This window comes from Lathyrus oleraceus, chromosome 1, assembly GCF_024323335.1.
Source record: "Lathyrus oleraceus cultivar Zhongwan6 chromosome 1, CAAS_Psat_ZW6_1.0, whole genome shotgun sequence".
In the NCBI taxonomy this organism is placed as follows: domain Eukaryota; kingdom Viridiplantae; phylum Streptophyta; class Magnoliopsida; order Fabales; family Fabaceae; genus Lathyrus; species Lathyrus oleraceus.
Window position 1 is genome coordinate 364,743,323 of NC_066579.1, and position 19,569 is coordinate 364,762,891.

The 19,569-nt window shown below is 33.2% G+C and overlaps 2 protein-coding genes across 2 annotated transcripts; both read left to right on the forward strand.

Annotated features, from left to right (window-relative positions):
* Positions 1 to 997: 997 nt before the first annotated feature.
* LOC127136781 (protein MANNAN SYNTHESIS-RELATED) lies at positions 998 to 15,016 on the forward strand. The gene is made up of 6 exons (XM_051063303.1): positions 998 to 1,236; positions 6,160 to 6,307; positions 13,730 to 13,800; positions 13,937 to 14,022; positions 14,102 to 14,645; positions 14,735 to 15,016. Exons 1-6 carry the CDS (start codon positions 1,111 to 1,113, stop codon positions 15,014 to 15,016), a joined length of 1,257 nt encoding a protein of 418 aa, XP_050919260.1. The 5' UTR covers positions 998 to 1,110.
* On the forward strand, positions 2,102 to 4,714 carry LOC127136788 (uncharacterized). Its single transcript, XM_051063311.1, has 6 exons — positions 2,102 to 2,249; positions 2,380 to 2,512; positions 3,065 to 3,276; positions 3,362 to 3,602; positions 4,040 to 4,176; positions 4,272 to 4,714. The coding sequence occupies exons 2-6, from the start codon at positions 2,389 to 2,391 to the stop codon at positions 4,497 to 4,499; spliced, it is 942 nt and encodes a 313-aa protein (XP_050919268.1). The 5' UTR covers positions 2,102 to 2,249; positions 2,380 to 2,388; the 3' UTR covers positions 4,500 to 4,714.
* Positions 15,017 to 19,569: the final 4,553 nt, after the last annotated feature.

The window sequence follows — 19,569 nt, forward strand, 5'->3', positions numbered from 1 at the left end:
TCCAGTGCTCTATATACCAAATGTTGGGAAAACTTCTATCTTGATGAAAAAGAATCAATCTTTCTGATTGATCACGCCTCTTGTTTTTCCTCCTTTACTCAGGTGAAACAACCACCCCTTGATTGTATGATGATTCCACACAACACAGAGAATTGAAAGAAGAAAACAATATAATTGGAAATGAGAGAAGAGAAATTATAGAGGAAGAAGAATGTATTTATGTGCAAAGTGCACTCTAAGTGTTCGCTACAATGTGTGTTAATCACAAATGTGATTTCTGAAACTACACGAAGCTATTAGAAGTTTGTTATTCTCACATATAAATGAAATATAACTCCTTTATATTTATAGATGAGATTACTTGCACTCCAAATAATCATAAACTAACTAACTCAACTAAAACTAAGTTAAGTCAATCTTCTTTGACTCTGTCGACTTTCTTCAACAACTACATGTTTTGACTGCATGCTTCGACAAACTGTATTTAACTTTCTGTCAAATACAGTTTATACAGACTGTTTGACGCATGCTATTTCGACACACATTAAAACATTCGACGCATGCTATTTCGCCACATATTAAAACATCTTTCGACACTGTCAAATACAAACACACTATTATGACGTCGAGACAAAGAATTACATATTTACCCTAAACTTGTGTTAGAAGAGATCACAAATAAAACCAATGTACATGCAACAAAAGATTATTTATCTTAGCTTATAACACATGAAACTAAAATTCGCCTCTTAATCAATGCAAAGTAATTAAGTAAAGGGCACAATTTTTCCAACGTGTCACATCCACCAAAAATGCATTAGATAAATTAAGAGGCTTTCTTCTTTTGAGTGAATCCAGCTCAAGAAACCTTGACCTTACAAAAGGTATTACTACAATTGAATAAATTTAGAGCAAAAGGGTAATGAATATGATTCTTGTCTCAAAAGAGTTGGCTTTTTTTTCTTTTTATTTGGCTTTATCTCCAACAATATTTCCACCTATTTGTATATGTATTTCATCACTAGCTTTATTGTGATGTTTTTTTTCTTATGTCGGTGTGAAACATGGCTTTTTATAGAGACTTTGTGATTCTATAGGGGAGTCAAGTTTATGATTGAAGAGAAAATGTCTTCAATGGACTTGAGGCAAGCCTTTGTTGGCCTTCTCACCCTCTCAATGTTCATGATGCTTGGTAATATGATCAAGAAGGATCATTTTGATTATTCAATTAATGATGTATGTCACTTATCATCTTTCATTATAAGCTTTATTTAATAGGTTTCATCCCAAGGTAATTTTACATTGGATTATAAGCTTGATTTATTTCTCTTCTTTAAAAAAAATGTGTATATATATATATATATATATCACTAGTACAAAAAGAATAATATAATTTGTAAATTTACACCCGTTTTACCAACAACGGGTGTAAAAAGCAAATGCGGTGGCAGTTTTGTAAATAAAGTCTTATTTTGAATTTTAGTACGTAACAATAGACACCCTATTTTTAAATAACGGGTGTAAATTCAAATATTATTTATTATCAACTCTATATTACACCTGATATTCAAAAAAAGGGTGTAAATTTAAAAATAAAAATAAAATATTCGTGCCTTAAACAATAACTTTTATTATTCTTATTTGTTTAATCTTAAATTTTCTTAAAAAAATAATAAATTTTAATATTAATATATAACAATAGACACCCTATATTTAAAAATAGGGTGTATAATTATAACAATATAAATGACTAAATTTATATTAAACCCGTTATATTAAAATAGAGTGTAAATTTTGGAATATTAATATAACAATAGACACCCTATATTTAAAAATAGGGTGTATAATTATAACAATATAAATGACTAAATTTATATTAAACCCGTTATATTAAAATAGGGTGTAAATTTAGGAATCCCTAAGTACAATTTATCATTACCGCCTAAAATATAACCATGACTTCTCATGTTCCAAATTTTCTTTTCATTTCACATTTTAGAAACTTTTCATCATCGATGAAGTGCAAGAAATAGTGAAAAAGGAACAAAGAACGTGATTGCTCGGAAATCTTCACAACCCACAACGGCTTCATCATTCTTCATCCAAGTCGAAATTGGAACAAGCATACCCAAATCCGAATCCAATTCCCAATTCTCTCTTTCAACCCTAAATCACTCTCTTCTCTCTCAACGCAACGCAAAGAGAACCCAACATCAATCACAACCTCATTCATCACTTCTATTTCAGCTGTAATCTTTCTTTTCTTTCAATTCCAATCTCTGTATTGCGTTATCTCCTTTCAAATTAGGGTTTTTGTAATATACACTTTGTTAAGTTAGGGTTTTTTGTAACATGCGCCATGTTTTTTTTTTTTTGCAGCAACCAAACATGTCTGACGAACGAGATGTGCATCCCGATTGCCGGAATGCAAGTAATCGTTTTCATGAATGTACTGATTATTGCTTTAGAGTCATCGCTGAAGCTAAACTCAGGATGCAGCAACATGAGTCTGGTTAGTTTTTCAATTACACAAGATAATTTGGGTGATACTTGTCTATTGGTTTCATTGTGTTTAGAATTATAACTGATTTTGAGAAGCGCTTGTTTGGTTGTGCGGTGAAAAAAATTGATTTTGAGTGAATTGATTATGTAAAGTTGATGCGGGTTAAAAGTGAGTTGAATGTAAAATGATTTATGTTATGACAACTTTATGCAAAGTTGAGTTGAAGAATAAATTTCAATGTAAAAATCATGTTTAAATTCAAAAGCTACAAATTCTAGCTTCAAGTAGAATCAATTCTCAAGGCAGAATCAATTATACTATAGAAGAACCAAGCATCTCAAAATTATTTCAAAATCAATTCTACGTCTCTGAATTGCTTTTGACTCTTCCAAAAGCTAAACCAAATATATACGTGATGAATTTTCTTTTGTAATAATTTATCTTGTTATTGGTTGTATTTATATTTTTTAGGCGGCGAATTTTAGTATTATTTTTGGTTATATATGCTTATGAGTTTGTCTGTGGAAAGTTATTTACGCGGTGTTTTCTGGGTTATATAAGAAGTTGCTCAAGCTAGTGGTGGAAGTGGCCGTGAGCAAGCCATTCCAAATGAAGTATATCCTGACGAGGGAATGCATGATGACGATGATGGACCGAAAGCTGAAGAAAATTCTGACAGTGAACCTGATCAGCCTGCTATTGAAAACACGGATGGCTCCTTCCCGAAACTCTCTGCCAGACAGAAAAAGTGGATGGAGTTGAGAGCCAAAATGGTATTAAACAATGAAAATATCATGTTTGTAACTTTTATTTATTTAGTGGAATAAACTTAAGATTTTTACTTTGATTCTCTGGCAGCAAGATGCAAAGAAGCGTAATCAAATTGAAATAGCTAATGAAAAAAAGAGGATGGAGGCTCCAACGGAGTCTAGGGGTGTTTCTAAGCAGAAGTGGCTTGATGGTAGAAAGAAAAAGATTGGAAAGCTTCTTGATGCAAATGGGTTGGATATGACAAAGGCATATATGCTTGACACACAGGAGGCTGCAGAAGAGAAATACAAAAAATGGGAGAAGGATCCTGCCCCATCTGGTTGGGATGGTATGTTTTTTCTATATTCGACAAAGAAATGTTATTGCATAATCAATCAGTATGTTTATTGCACAATCAATCAGTATGTTTCTTTTCTAGCTGGTTTGGTTATATATCAAAATTTTCAGACCCCTGTAGAGTTTGTAAGCTTGACTACGTGGATTAAACAACATCACAATGTCATATTATACTTTATTAAATGAAGGTTCCTAGATTTGTTTGCATCTACATTTGCTATTTTGGAGAATCCCACCAATGTTATGTTGCTAAAATATTGAAAAGAAGTGTTTATAGGCAGAATAACACCTTGAAATATTTGTCTAGATCACAGGACATTTTTTTGTTATTTGAAATCTAAGTTTCATCTTATATGAGAGATAAGGGCATTCATTTAGAATTTCTGATGGAAAGGAAGCTAATGTAACTATTTGTTTTACTTTGACCAGTTTTTAATCAAAAGACATTATACAATGCATACAAAAAGAGGACCAAGAACATTGAAGTTGATGTAGAAGAATACAATAGAATGAAAGAAGCTGATCCAGAATTCTATCGCGACGCTTCAAGTCTTCAGTATGGAAAGGTATACTGTCAAAACATCATTTATCTTCTCTGTTTTTTCTTTTAAACTTATGCACATCAATGGATATTTTATGAGTTATCTTTCCTCCACTATAGGCGCCAAAAATCTCAGAGGACAAGATTGATAGGATGGTTCAAGAGCTAAAGGATAGGGACGAGAAGCGCAGGGCATTTAGCAGGAGAAGAACATTTCGCGAAGAGAAAGATGTTGACTCGATCAATGACCGTAATGAGCATTTCAACAAGAAGATTGAACGTGCCTTTGGTAAATACACATTGGAGATTAAAAATAACCTCGAGCGAGGAACTGCATTGCCCGACTAAGGCACTTGCTTTTGCAGTGGTCTGTAATATATTCGTTCTGATGCTGGTAATTTTGAATGGTGGATTGCATTTTCTGGAGTTTTTATTATCAGATGTAATGTTAAAGACTAACATTGTACTGTGCACAAATGGAACATTGTGTAGTATTTTTAACTTCAAATACTAAATGCTTGCTTCGGACACGGGTTCTTCATTCGAAGCACTCTTTTCATTCATTATAGTATGTCTTCAATTGAACTTCAGGCATTTTTCATTTTTCATGCGAAAATATATACAAATGAAAAATCTTTCTAGATAAAACGGTAAATGTTGAACCAATGTATGTAGGTGACAATTTACACCCGTTTTATATTAAATAGGGTGTAAATGTCCTAAAATTCAATGTATATATCTACCAATTACACCTTTTTTTATCTAAAACAGGGTGTAATAGGTGACAATTTACACCCGTTTTATATTAAATAGGGTGTAAATGTCTTAAAATTTAATGTATATATCTACCAATTACACCCTTTTTTTAAATCTAAAATAGGGTGTAATATATTCTCGTTTTACACCCGTTTTAAAACGGGTGTAAATTCTTCATACATATCTCACCCTTTGAATTTACACCCTATCATAACGGGTGTAATATGTATAAAAAACGGGTGTAAAATCTTCTTTCTGCACTAGTGTATATATATATATATATATATATATATATATATATATATATATATATATATATATATATATATATATATATATATATGTATGATGAATTGTCATATATAGTTTCCATGTCACTTAGAAATTATTCTATTTTGCTTTCTTAGGAATTATTCATGATATCAATGGATTAGGGTTTTTTTCAGTCCTGTGATCAATTCTACATTTGTGAAATCAATCACTCTACTACTATTACATATGCTTATTTCACACTCTTAAGTTCATGATTTTCTTTATAAGAAAAATAAAAAAATGGTGAGAGATTATAATTGAGTCACCGACTATAAAAAAAAATCTGCATTTAAATTTTATTTTATTTTTAAAATTTTAGTATTTGATTTCACGACCGACTATGTTAAGAGGATCAACCTCACCGCTCATTAAAGGAGATATTAATTAAATTCAGAGCAAAAAGTTTTATATGTACCAGTCAAATTTGTGTTAAAAAATATGGATGATAAATTAACTTATAATTAATTATTTTAAATTTGATGAATTTAAATTGAATTACTTAGTTTAAAGTAAATAAGCTAGTTGAATTTATATCATTCAATCAGTGTTATCGATTTTTGGTCAGTTAAATTAAAATTTATGGAGAAAAAATAACTATCACATTTGATTTAATATCTTAGCTTAATAATAAAACTCAAAATATTAAACGCCATTATACACGTTACTAGAATAAAGTTGGTAAAATGAGTTAAAATTATTTTGCCACGCCACTCTAATATATCAAAATAGATGACAATACATGTTGTTTTCTCATGAAAAATAAAGTGAGCTAGTTTATTTTAGTCAAACTAACTTGTCCTATTTTATGATGATTATCACATACATAAACATTAACATCAATTATTGGATTATATGATATCAATATGATGATTATGTAAGCTAAAATTAGATAAGACATCATTTGACTGATGAAGTTTTGTTTGCACTCCACCATGTGAAGGTTGAAATTCAAGCTACACAAGTTTCTCAACGTGAATCTGTAACAGTGACTCAACCAAGCATGGCCACAGTTTCACATCTAAGCAAAAAGCCTTTGAAACAAAATGATAAAGGACTGAAATCATGCTGGAATCCTCCTTCTGCACTCAGTAAGTTATTATCCTTCATGATCTGTTTTTGTTTGTTTGTTGCTTATTGATGACCATTGAAGCTTTATCTAGTAGAGACACCTTTTAAATCATAGTTTCATAATTAAGAATTGTGATTTTAGTTGCACTTACGTGTGAAGCATTATATTATGGTAAAATGTAGGGACACGGTTGAAATTTCAATTGCGTGTACCCCTAGAAGGAATCAAATACATACATAGTGATCAATAACCAAGGTTTAATATTCTAATCGTATCATGTTAGTCATTTTTATTTATTAGTGATAAATTTTGCGATTGATTTTTAAAATTTTTTCGTTGTTAATTAAATAAAAAGAATTAACATAGTACGTTTTGAAGAGTTTAGAGATAATATAATTTATTTTTTTAAGTTAAGGAATCAAAATGAACTTTGTGATTAATATACAAGACTAAAAAAAGTATTAAACCAATTGTTCCGTCCGTGAATCAAAAATAGATGTTTCAGCTTCATGAAGGAACCAAAAATGATGAAAGGTGAATACTTGTTGATTTTGAATGGTGATTTTGATCTCCTATACAACGGCGTGTGATGGACCTGCATGGTTAACACTCCAACATCCAAGTCAGATCAAGGTTTAAGATGAGTAAAGTGAAATTAGAGATCAGAGATTGTGTATCTTCGCATATCATGAGAATTGTTTTTATATATTGGGTCGAATAGAGTGAGTTTGAGATGGATTTGGTCTTGGTTAATTAGGACTTTTGGTCGGTCTAGAACAGTTGTCTCCAAGGCTTTGTCGGACACCGAAGGAGTCAGGGAAAGTCTTAAGTATCATTGACAGGTCTCCATAATATAGTTTGGTGTAGAGTAGAACTGAATCACATGGGATTAGTTTTGAAAAAGTGACAGGGAACATATACATTTAATGTGGCTCCATCATTAAGACACTTCATCGCCTAATTCTGACATGTGCGATGACGTGACCTGCTAATGTGTGACGCAGTTCATAGAGTGCTTAAGTGCACTTGAGTGTGGTGTGTTTCCATGAGTGAAATTCTAGAATTGTTATCTTGTGATTTCGGTTCATAGTTGGCCTTGATCCTTCAATTGTAATTATTTATAATATAGTAGGTTGAATGTTCAAAAGTTTTTGCAATTTTTAAGCTTTCAAGCTTTCGGTTAGCTTTTCCAAAGAAAAGCCTTCACTTATTTTCCCTGAGAACGTCATTAGAAGTGATTGTAGTTCGTTTAAATCTTTCGCCTTTTTTCATTTCATTTGTTTCATTGTTCTTCCTTAACCAGGTACTCTTCTAATTCCAATTTTCCTTCAGCATTTACTGTTTCCTTAGTTAGGATGACTGACAACACTGTTGATTTAGCGAATGGTTCTGAAGTGGAGGTTTCATATAGTTCATCCTCTGATTCTCCTTACCTATCTTTGAGTAGTGATCACATGGGATCGGAAATCGTATCCTTGTCTAACGATTCTGACTCATAAAGGATATTTGGGAACTCCTTAGAGGAAGATAGTTCTTCTTTCGTGTTGTTATACGACCTTATATCAAACGTTGGCGGAAGAACGAACCACGTCGAGGTTCCTATGCCTCCTCATATCTTATTGTAGGAGGAGGTACAAGTCAATTTGCAAAGGATGGAACATGCTTGAGATTTCATTCGGGCCCACTTGCAGAATTGTAGGTTGAAAGCCTAGCGACACTAAGATGCTAGAATATTTAAATCTTCAACGTCAATCAAACATGTTGATGTATGATTGGGTAGATGCAAAGGTAGCAAGTATTTCCTTGGCTTTTAACTCTGAGGCCGACCTTGATAATGCTACCATTTTAGTCAACGATCCTTCGGAGCGGTCGATCCTTCCCGTACCAGAAGAGAAGAGGATATGCACCTCTTTTTATGACAGCATGATCCCATGATCTAAGTGTATGTTTGCAAGAATATGACTATGACTACTCTTTTCTAAATTTGGGCTAGCCATCCTGAAATATTTAAAGATTTCCCCTTTCCAGCTTCATCTGGGGCATGGGCGTATGTGAGGGTCTTCCTGCTGTCTGTAGAGTACAAATCTTGGAACCTCTCCCTCGACTTATTTTTCACTCTTTTTCATCTGAGGCGTACTCCCCTTTCAACTTTCTCAATCAGGGATTTCTTTGTCTTCAGTGGGCCATCCATTGATTTTCAGAGGGGTCGCTTTCTTCGAATGAGGTGACAATGAAGGAGGAAATGCAAGCCTGGTTTCGGGAATTTGGTTATGAGGAAGGGTTCGGCCCTAGCGAGGAGCCCGATATTGTAGTAAGGAAGAAGGGAATTGATACTCATGCTATCTTGAATGCAGTTAATCTTGAGGAGAGGATTTTTTTACATGTGTGATTTTATTTTGCAGGCATTATGGATAAAGTGAGCAACATGAATATGTTTTACCGCCTTGCAAATGCCCAAGGTATCCAGACTATGGTGAATACTGCTACTTAGAATCTACCATGTCTCCTTTGGTGGATACCGCTCCGGCCCCAATGCCTTCTCCTACCCCAGAAGCTTGGGTTTGTGTGATCTAGGAAGATCAACTTGTGGATGTCGCGATTGTTTTGACAGTGGAGGAACCAACCTCATCCCTGGTTTCATTGAAGAGGGACTGGGAATAGGAACATCAGTATCCTTGGACCGTGTGTTCTACAAAATGAGCTTGGGTTGCTGAGGACGACACTTCTGAGGAAGTGACTCCCTTCATAAAGATACAAAATATTTTCTCTTCCTGACATTTGTGCACTACTAAGGAGACTGTTGATATTGTCTCGACATTGGATGTATCCTTTGTCCAGAATCTCCCTAAAAGGGATAAGATGGAAATGGCTTTTTAGTTCTCCTAGAGTATGTTCAAATCTACTTCTATTTTCTCTCTTATTTATGTTGGATAGGGTGATGTCTTGGCTCTATTTAGTTCCTTCAAGGAGAGTGATGCTTGGAAAGAAAAGACCAAAGTGATGGAGCTGAAATACATTAATCATCAAGAGGAGTTAGTTGTGTTGCATGAGGAAGCTAACACTACTAACTTAGTGAGAGCCAGTGAAAGTGCATGGCTCCCTTTCTACCTTATCTGATCGCATGATTTAACTGGAGGTTTCTCTCTGAGATGCAAAGAAGTGATACAGGGATACTCCTTATTCTGTTGTGGAGAAGACTCGACATGTGTAAAATTACCAAAAAAAAATGTGAAGGCCTCAAAAGTTCTTCAAGACGATGTGGTCGGTTTACGAAGGGTCCACTAGGATGCTCTTCAACAAACCATGTGGGACGTGTTCGAAATGTGAGAATGAAATATGGAATAGGTGGGGAAGTTTTACGTTGATGTTATGAACCTCGTTGAGGCGTTGGACCAGTTTAAGTCCGCTCTTGGTTTGGATCCGGGAGGTGATCCCAGTGATTTGGCTCTAAATGCTTCGGCTTAATTTTTTTTTATTTTGTATTGCATTTCCTACAATATTTCCTAGGCCTTTGTACCTTGGGTGCAATAATTATTTATATTTAATGAAATATTTTACTTTGATATTTCGAGTGTTTCTAACTTCAAAGCTTTGTGGTCACTTTTGTTTGAACATTAGTGTTGTTTACGAATTGTTAAGTTTCGCATTTGTTTCTGATGGATTTATGATTGTGTTTCAATCAGTCATGTTAATTTTATCCAATAAGTCATTCATATATGTTTGCTGATACATTACCATGCCTTCCTCGACTTTTAGAAACTCTGTGCCAAGAATGTATGAGAGCTTTCCTAAACAAGTCATCTCAAACACATTCTTTATTTTTCCCTTTAGATTCTCAATCTTAGATGAATGGCTTCCCACGATGAGAAAGTCATCCACATATAAGCATATCATCATGATGCTTGAACTATTGGAACTTTTCACATAAACACGATACTCAAATGTGATTTTTTTTTAATCCAAGTTGGATCAAATATTGGTCTATTCTCTTACTACAAGTTATATGGATTTACTTCGATCTATACAATTCTTTATTCACCTTATATATTATATACTTTTTTCCTTTCACTTAAAATCCTAGTGGGTAAGTGACATAAATTATTTCTTCTAATGGGACATTCAAGAAAGAAAACTTAACATCTAATTGATAGAGAGACCAATAATTGTTACTAGTTATTGCCACAACTAGTCTTAGTGTCTCAAATCTTACCGCAATAGAAAACACTTTATTATAGTCAATGTTATATCTTTGCAAGAGGCCTCTAGCTACTAACCTTGCATATGTTTTGAAATTGTAGCACCTATATTCCTTTTGACCTAAAAAATCCATTTCACATCAATGGTTTTCTTCCTTTCAAGTAATCAACCAACTCTCATGTGTGATTATTCTCAATTGAATTGAGTTCTTCAATCACAACCTCTCTAAAAAATTAACTCTTTATTGTCTTCTCATAGTTGACTAGCTCTACATTAGCTTGTAGATCCAAATGAATGAGCTCAACTTTTTTACTAATTGCATTGTCATGTAATATTTCACAATATTCAAGTCTACTAGGTACTTAACTTATTCTTTGTGTCCTCACATGTATTTTATCTTATATTGGTCCATCATTATCTATGTCAGCGCCTTCATCATTATTTTCTTCATATGACTTTTCACTTTAACCATATTCAAGAAAATCATGATTGTGATTACATTTATTCTCTAATATATCCTATCAATTTTATGTTTTTGATTCATTGACAATCACGTATTTCCTAATGTTCACCATTTAAGTCACAAGGTTGTACACCATATAGGATTTTATTTTATGATATCCTATGAACACCATACTTTCACTTTTGATATCTAGCTTTCAGATGTTTACATTTGATTTTCTTCCACTCTGAACTTCCTTGGACGTTTTTATATTCATCTTTTTAGTTGAGTTATATATATATATATATATATATATATATATTATATATATATATATATATATATATATATATATATATATATATTATGTTTTAGCATTGTTTTATCTTGGCTTTGTTTCTTCTTCCTGTTAAACCAGTGTACCGTTGAGCGTAACGTGAGGTTTACGCTCTACCACCATCACTCCTCAAAACCTGAATTATCTTTTCAATCTCCTTCTTAGTTAAGGTTTTGAATTTCTTGATCATTTCAAAAGACCCACTCTTTAGTTTTTTAGTATAAAATCATAATATTCTTGTATGTTCATCGATAAAAGTAACGAAATACTTGTTTCTACCTAGTTATGAGACTTCAAATGAACCACATATATCAAAATGCACAACTTTTAGTGCAACATTTAACCTTTTAGACATGTTTGATGCAAAGAACAATCTATTTTATTTGTCTCTCAAACATGATTCACATGATATCTTGATTGCTTTCAATTTAGATAGGAAAAACACTAAATTTTTAGAGTTCGATTCACTAAGGATTCTAAAAATCAAGTGACCATATTGTGCATACCAAAGTCATTCATGATCATCATAAGTGGTGCTTGACAAGCACATCATTCTTGGAGTTATAATGTTGCATTTGAATGTCTTGTTCTTTGACAACATAGACTTCAATGTCAGTTTTCATGAGGATCAAAATGATGTAGTGGATTGTCATTCATGCTAACTTAGATTCCTTTCCTAACCAGCCGTCTAATGCTAATTAAATTGTCATCATACCAATAAATAGAGTATATATTTTATGAGTGCATTCTTGTCGTCCTTTCTCCTGATGACAATATCACTTATACCATTTGTTGCAAGGTAACATGTGTTTGCTAGCCTTATATTATTTCTTTTGCTTAGATCAAATTTTGTGAGTCATTATTTGTGTCTAGTCATGTGATTAGAACACACTAAATTAAGGTTCCATAACTCACACATATGGTTTCCTTCACATGTTGTGGCCATTAGTAATACCGCTTCTGAATCATAGTTATCATCTTAAACTATGTGTACCTCTTTATCACTATTTTGATTTTTCTTGTCTATTTTCTTATGCCAACAATCATTATATACTTCTCGCAGTTGTAGCAATGCATTTTTCTTTTATCAAGCTCATTCTTCTTTGATTGATTGATGTCAAAGTCTTCTCTTCTCTTGGAGGATTCATCTTTAGCATCAAACTTTGACTTGTCATTATTTGATCAACTTACACTCTTGAAACTTCCTTTGCCTTTATTCGTGAACTTCCTTTTATTTTCATCTTTCTTCACCACTTTAGTTTGTAAAGCTTATTGAACTGGCCTCTCAATTCGTCTGTCAATCACCATAAACTCATGAGCCTCCAAAGAACTCAACAATTCCTCGATTTTCATGGTTTTCACATTTATGAGTTCTAGAATTGTCACTACTCCGAAGTAAAATTTTGAAGTTAGAGATCTCATCACTTTTTCAACCACTTATTGATCAGAAATAGCTTCACCACGGGACTTCATTTGATTCGTCAATAGAACCAACTTACCGAAATAATCATTTATCCTTTGGTGTTTTTCTCTGCATCAACCCATGTTTCCTCCTTAAAAATTGAAGTTTCATTTGCTTCACCTTTTCTCCACAATTATGGTATTTCTCTAGGATGTCTTATGTCTCTTTTGATCTTGTCACTTTTGAGAAATGATGAGCATCCACATTTCGTTGAATGTAGAACAAAGTTTTATACTCTTCTTCAAATATTTGAATGTGATCCTTTGTCTATTTGTATGTTTTGCTCGCAGATCTTCATAGTCATTCTTCATCATTTCATGTACTTATTGAGCTCCAAAAAACAATTTCATCAAAAAGCATTTCATCTTTCCCAATTGCTTCCATCAAGAACCATTCGCATTCATGATTGTTGAGTAAGAACACTAAATTCACACACTAGCTATGTGTTTCCTAATTTGATAACCCCTCACAAGTCTCGTGTTTCCCTTGTATTGAAATTAATTCTCTAGTATCAAAACCATTCCTCTCTCTGGTATCAAACCAATTCTCTCTCTTGTATCCAACAAATCCTCTGATATCAAAACCAATTTCTTAGTATCAATTAGTATCAAACCTGACTCTCAATGCCACTTGCTAGCGTAACTCTAGAGTTTCTTGCAGTGCAAGCAATCAAATACGTACACGCAGTGCTGAACAATAAACAATATAATGGATGTTGTAACTTGTGCTGATGGAAATTAGTTTCAAATTGAATTTACAACAGCTCTTATAATAGCTTGTCAGTTAAACAGCCAACCAACCTGATTAGTTGGTTAGTTAATACACTAACAAATCACTATCAACCTGGAACAACATATCGCAATTTGACGCAATCAATTATGCTAGCACTCGCGTTGTAGAAGAGGGTGTATAAAAAATTTGATGCAAAATCGCGCGCAAGGTTTTGTTTTTAAACATTTTTGAGACGAGACTTGTAAATGACTCTTGTTTATTTAAGCTGCAGAGGAAGTAGAGCAATCTGAAGGTTTTATCCTATTTTCCTTAACAAATGGCCCTGAGTATCATATCTTACAGGTTTGTTACAAACACTTTCATTTTCTTTAGATTAATGTCACAAATTACCAATTGGAGTTCACACATGATTAACGTTTTGTTTGTTCTTATAACTTACAAGTCCTGAATTCACCATTTGTGGAAATGATTTGCTCAGATTGCAGATGCAGTGGTTGTTGCCAGACACCTAGGAGCCACTCTTGTTCTTCCTGATATCAAAAACAGCAAATCAGGATATAGCATGTGTTGCTCTATTTTTCTCAACTCTATTTTATTTTGTTTTAGCAAAATAGCTTATACATAATCACTTATTTCATTTCAGAAACCTTGGAGATGTTTATGATGTTGGAAATATTTTAAATAAGCTAAAAGGGTTAGTGAAAGTAACAAAAACACTCCCTCCTAAAGTGTCTACTAGGAACACACCAATTGTAAGAGTACCAAACAAGGTTTCACAAGACTACATTGTCAACAAAATCACACCAAACTACAAAACAAAAAGGATTATTAAGATTGAATCACACTTTCCCTCAAGAAATAACAACAACTTTGATTTACTTGCATGCCAAGCAATGTTTGGAACACTTGAGTTGAAGTCAGAGATACAAGAAGTAGCTGAGTCAATAGTCCAAAATCTACAAACAAGGAGCCAGGAATCAAATGGACAATTTGTTGCAGTGGATTTGAAAAACGAGTGTAACGGAAAATACGAAAGTGGTAGAAAACAATGTTACAAAGGACATGAGATTGGTGAGTTTCTGAACAAAATAGGATTTGGTCAAGAAACCGTTGTTTACGTCACTCAGATTAAATGGAGTACTGATCTTAACTCACTCAGATACATGTTCCCGAAAACATATACCAAGGTAACTTTTTTCATTACGTGTGAACTATGAACCATTTTTTTTCAATGTCATATTTGGTGAATGATGTTTTATTTGTTATGATGCAACAGGAAAACATAATGTTAGCAACTGAGAAAGAAAAGTTTCTAAGCTCAGAAAGTATTGAAGTTGAGAAGGTTATTGATTTCTACGTATGTTCTGAAAGTGACATCTTTGTGCCTTCAATGCCTGGAGGACTATTCTATGAAAGTGTTGCTGGGATGAGAATTGTGTCGGGGAAAAGTCAAATAATTGTTCCAAGTGAAATAGTGAGTTCATCAGCTTCAGTTTCTGAATACATGTCTCGATATGTGACCAAGAAGAACCATTTTGCTTATAAATGCTATTGCTGAGTTGATTAACATTGCTCTAAGTTTGGATATGTATAATATATACTCTACAAATTTATCATTATGATTGAGATAAATTTTAAATACTGGCTAAAAATGTGTTTGTGACATAAAATCTTTCTCATTGTTAATAAAGTAAATGGATCTTTGTGATAAGGTTTCGGTGTAAAACATATCACCGCTAATACCAACACAATACCTCGATTAATCCATGAAAAGGTTGATTTTGTTACAAAAATTAAGGTTTTGATAATCATAATTAAATATTTCTTCTTTTCAAAATGTATGTTTTTTAAGATTTTAAAATGTCATAATTAATAAAACGAAAATGTCATTTTACCAAATTGTTAAGAAATTCAAACTTTGAAAATAGTGTTTAATTAGAAAAGTGACCCTCAAAACGGAGAGATAAAAATATATTATCAATAGAACTGAATTAACTTTCAAAGAAATTTGTTGAAATATTTTTTTTCTTAAATTGGTTTTCTAATAAAGAGAGCAATCAAATATATAATAAAGTCAACGGCAAGATAGTGTTGAATTTTAATTTCTTATGTCGAATAGCCTAATGTATCGAGTTGTATTAGTGTGTCAAAGTGTCGAAACATGTTGTTTCACACAGGATTTCGACTTAAGCTTATTTTTAGTAGTGTTAACTATTTTGATTTTTTATAGTTTTGGCATTTGGTTTAAGGAGTAAGTTAATCTAAATCTATAAATAGAGGGAGTAACATTTATTCTTGTATGAAGAGAAGAAAGAACTCATAACATTGTATTCACAGAATTTTACAGTTGCAAAGTGAATAAAGAAGTTTTCCACAGGTTGTGGGCAGAGAGAAAACTCTGCAGAAAATATTCTTCTTCTTCTCCAACGTTTTTTTCTTTCTTTCTCAATCGTTCTTTTCTTTTCATTGTCATTGCGTGGTTGATAACAATCTTGTTCGTCAAGATTGATTGAAATTCTCCTTAAGTAGAGGTGGATTTCCAACATATGGTATCAAGAGCTTCGGATTAAGCGATTCGTTGGAACAAAATTATGATGGCAATGAATCATCCAAACAGACATTTTCCAACGAATCTACTGATTCTCAAGAACAATAATTATGAGAATCGGTGCAAGCAGATGAAAGTTATGTTTTGTTATCAAGATCTTTGGGATATTGTGAAGGCATGAGTAACAACGCTTGTAGAAAACACGACGAATCAAGAAAGGGTTGCACATAAAGAATTGAAAAAAAATTATAAAGCTCTCTTTATAATCCATCAATGTGTTGATTCAGATAAATTTGAAAAGGTTAGTGATGTAGAGTCGGAGAAAGAAGCATGGGAAATTCTAGAGAAGTCGTTTGGAGGCGTGGAGAAAGTGAAATAGGTGAGGTTACAAACTCACAAAAAGACGTATGAATTGCTTCAGATGGAATACAATGAAAGCATAACTGATTTTTCACTAAGGTTATGAAACTGGTGAATCAAATCAAGGTATATGGAGAAATGTTGACATCAAGATTTGTTGATGGAAAGATCTTGAGGTCGTCAGCTCCAAAGTTCGACCACATGGTAGTAACGATAGAAGAGTCGAAAGATTTATCAAAATTGACAAAGGAAGAGCTTCAAGGGACGCTTGAATCTCATGAACAAAGAATGGCTGAAAAAGCTGCAGGAAAATTGAAGAGTGATATGATTTGTAGACGCAATCAGAAAAAGAAAGGAAAGACAAATGAAGCTAGAATGGCAACAAAGGCAGAGGAGGCAACAACAATTCGACTGGTCGAAATCAGCAAGAAGGAATCTGGTCGAATCAGAGAAAATCATGGAACCAAGGCAACCAAATAAGTGGTGTTGCGGGTAGAGGAAGAGGTGGTGGTCAAAATCCAAACAAGAGTCACATTCAATGTTACAATTGTCAAAAGCATGGTCATTATTCTAGTGATTTTCCAGAGAAGTAGAAGAATCAAGAAACTTATGCAAAGTTGGCAAAACATGAAGAGGAAGAGATGTTGTTGATGGTACAACGAGAGATGAAGAGAGATTCAAGCACCAGTTGTGTTTGGACTCAGGATGCTCATCATACATGTCTTGAAGGAAAGATTGGTTTGTCAACATAAAGCCCTCAATGAAGAACATGGTGAATTGACAATACTCTAGTAGCTGAAGGTGCTGGTGATGTTCTGGCATGGAGAGCAATTTGCTTAGCATGGGGTAGTTAGTCGAAAAAAATACAAGGTGTGGATCAAAGACAAGATGATAAGAGTTCCCGACTCAAATGGAAGGTTGATCTTGGAGGCTCCAATGTCTCAAAAGAGAACCTTCAAGATTGAGCTTAATGTTATGGAGCATAAGTGCCTTGCAACAGCAGCCAACAGAGATGAATGGATATGGCATTATAGACTTGGCCATCTCAATTTCAAAGATATCATAGATTTGAAGAGAAGAAATATGGTTTCAGGATTACCAGAAATTGACATTTCAAACGAAGTGTGTGAAGATTGTGTGCAGGCGAAGCAGCACAAAAAGAGCTTCAGTAAAGATGCAGGAAGCAGGTTGAAGGAAATTATTGAATTCATATACTCTAATGTATGTGTCTTATCTATATGGAATTGATTAGAGGTAACATATACTGTGTTATTTTCATAGATGATTTCAGTTGAAAATTATGGACTTACCTAATCAAGAAGAAAAGTGAAGTGATATAGGTATTTGCCAAGTTTAAATCTATGGTCGAAAGACAAAGCGGTTGAAAGTTCAAGATTATGAGGACTGGTGGTGGTGGAGAATGTGTGTAGAAATACTTCGACGTATTATGTGTGATATAAGAGATTGTGCATGAGGTGGTGTCACCCTACACTCCACAGCAGAATGGAGTCGCAGAAAGGAAGAATAGAACCATCATGAATATGGTGAGAAGTATGTTTAAAGGCAAGCATCTACCCAAAGGATTATGGGGATAAGCTATGTCGATTGCAACATATATCATGAACAGATGTCCAACGAAGAAGCTAGAAGGAATCACGCCAAAAGAATGTTGCTATGGTGTCAAGCCTAGCTTGAGTCATCTAAAGGTGTTTGGATCTATCGCACATAAACATGTGACAGATCAGTTGAGAAGAAAACTTGATGACAAGTCGAGTCAGATGATCCTGATAGGATATCATTCGACTGGAGTATACAAGTTGTTCGACCCAATGAAAAATCAAGTGGTGATCAGCGGGGACATGATCATAGATGAGCTTAAGGAATGGGATTGGACTGAGAATGTTAAGAAGGATTTAGTAAGAATCTTTTGCAATGAACTGTCATACCCCAATTTTGTCCGGCCATTTGTGGTTTACCCATGAGATCTCTTTGTTTCAAAGGCCCATTTGCATAAGTGTGTTCATAATCCAAAACCTGTTTTTTTTATTAGTAAGTATTAAGAGCCATGTTATTATTTCTATGATCACTATTACTAGTCCATTTACACATCCCAAATATTTATACCAAGTTCTAAGTTCTTCATGGGTTCCCAAATTAAATTTGCATTTTTTAGAAACAAGTTTGTGTCATTTTTAAATTAAAAGTTTCATATTTAGATTTTTGTATTTAGAATAGAATTGTGTTGTTTTTAAATTAAAAGTTCCATATTTAGATTTTTGTATTTAAAATAGAATTGTGTTGTTTTTTAAATTAAAAGTCCCATATTTAGATTTTTGTGTTTAAAATAGAATTGTGTTGTTTTTAAATTAAATCACTATACTTAGTTTCTTTGTACCTAAGTTAGAATTATGTTGTTTTTTTTAGATTAAGTCATTATACTTAAGTTAGAAGTGTATTGTTTTTAAAAGTTGAAAATGATTAGCATGAATAAATATTGAGTTAAGTTTTGAAAGCTTAAAAGGTTGTATACATAATTATTAATGGCCATGAGACTTCAAATCCAACAAATTGCACTTAGCCCAAATACACTTTAATAATTCAATTCTTTTCAAATCCAACAAGTTACAATGACCATTAGACTTTTAATTCAATAAGTTACAATGCCCATTAGACTTTTAATTCAATAAGTTACATAAGTTCAAATACATATTTTGTCCCTAAAAAAAATTAAACTAAGTAATTACATTTTAACTAAGTGGAAGTTTGCTGCAAACAGAAACAGGTTCCTTGACTTGGGCGCGCCTCCAACTTACTGTCTTACAGCCCACTTTTTTTCCCATTCCATCAAAGTCATCTCAAACCTGTAACCTGCAAAGAAAAACAGCTTAACTAAAAAAGCATTTTTCAAAAGCACTTAGAGAACTGAAAAACAACTAAATAAATCATTCAGTTTGGAGCTTTACCCAGAAGGTTAACCTAAACATCCAAAAAGCACTTTTGACATTAGCTTAAAACAGAGTAAATTAACATAGATGAAATCCCACATAATCTGGGATAGGAAAATCGAAAAAGGGGAAATTTTTCAAGACTTAACAACTTCTTCATAAACAGATAGAAAAAATTTAACAGGGGAGGGATACTTGCAAGAAAAACAGCAAACACAACAATACAGTAAAGATATTTTTCTCAAAAAAAACACATCA

What these genes read in the sequence shown, in the direction of transcription:
- LOC127136781 (XM_051063303.1), top strand. Translation starts at nt 1,111, where the DNA reads ATGATTGAAGAGAAAATGTCTTCAATGGACTTGAGGCAAGCCTTTGTT. An exon ending in TTGATTATTCAATTAATGAT is followed by an intron (nt 1,237 to 6,159) that starts GTATGTCACTTA and finishes CACCATGTGAAG; the next exon opens with GTTGAAATTCAAGCTACACA. An exon ending in CTGAGTATCATATCTTACAG is followed by an intron (nt 13,801 to 13,936) that starts GTTTGTTACAAA and finishes TGATTTGCTCAG; the next exon opens with ATTGCAGATGCAGTGGTTGT.
- LOC127136788 (XM_051063311.1), top strand. Translation starts at nt 2,389, where the DNA reads ATGTCTGACGAACGAGATGTGCATCCCGATTGCCGGAATGCAAGTAAT. An exon ending in TGGAGTTGAGAGCCAAAATG is followed by an intron (nt 3,277 to 3,361) that starts GTATTAAACAAT and finishes ATTCTCTGGCAG; the next exon opens with CAAGATGCAAAGAAGCGTAA. An exon ending in TGCCCCATCTGGTTGGGATG is followed by an intron (nt 3,603 to 4,039) that starts GTATGTTTTTTC and finishes TACTTTGACCAG; the next exon opens with TTTTTAATCAAAAGACATTA.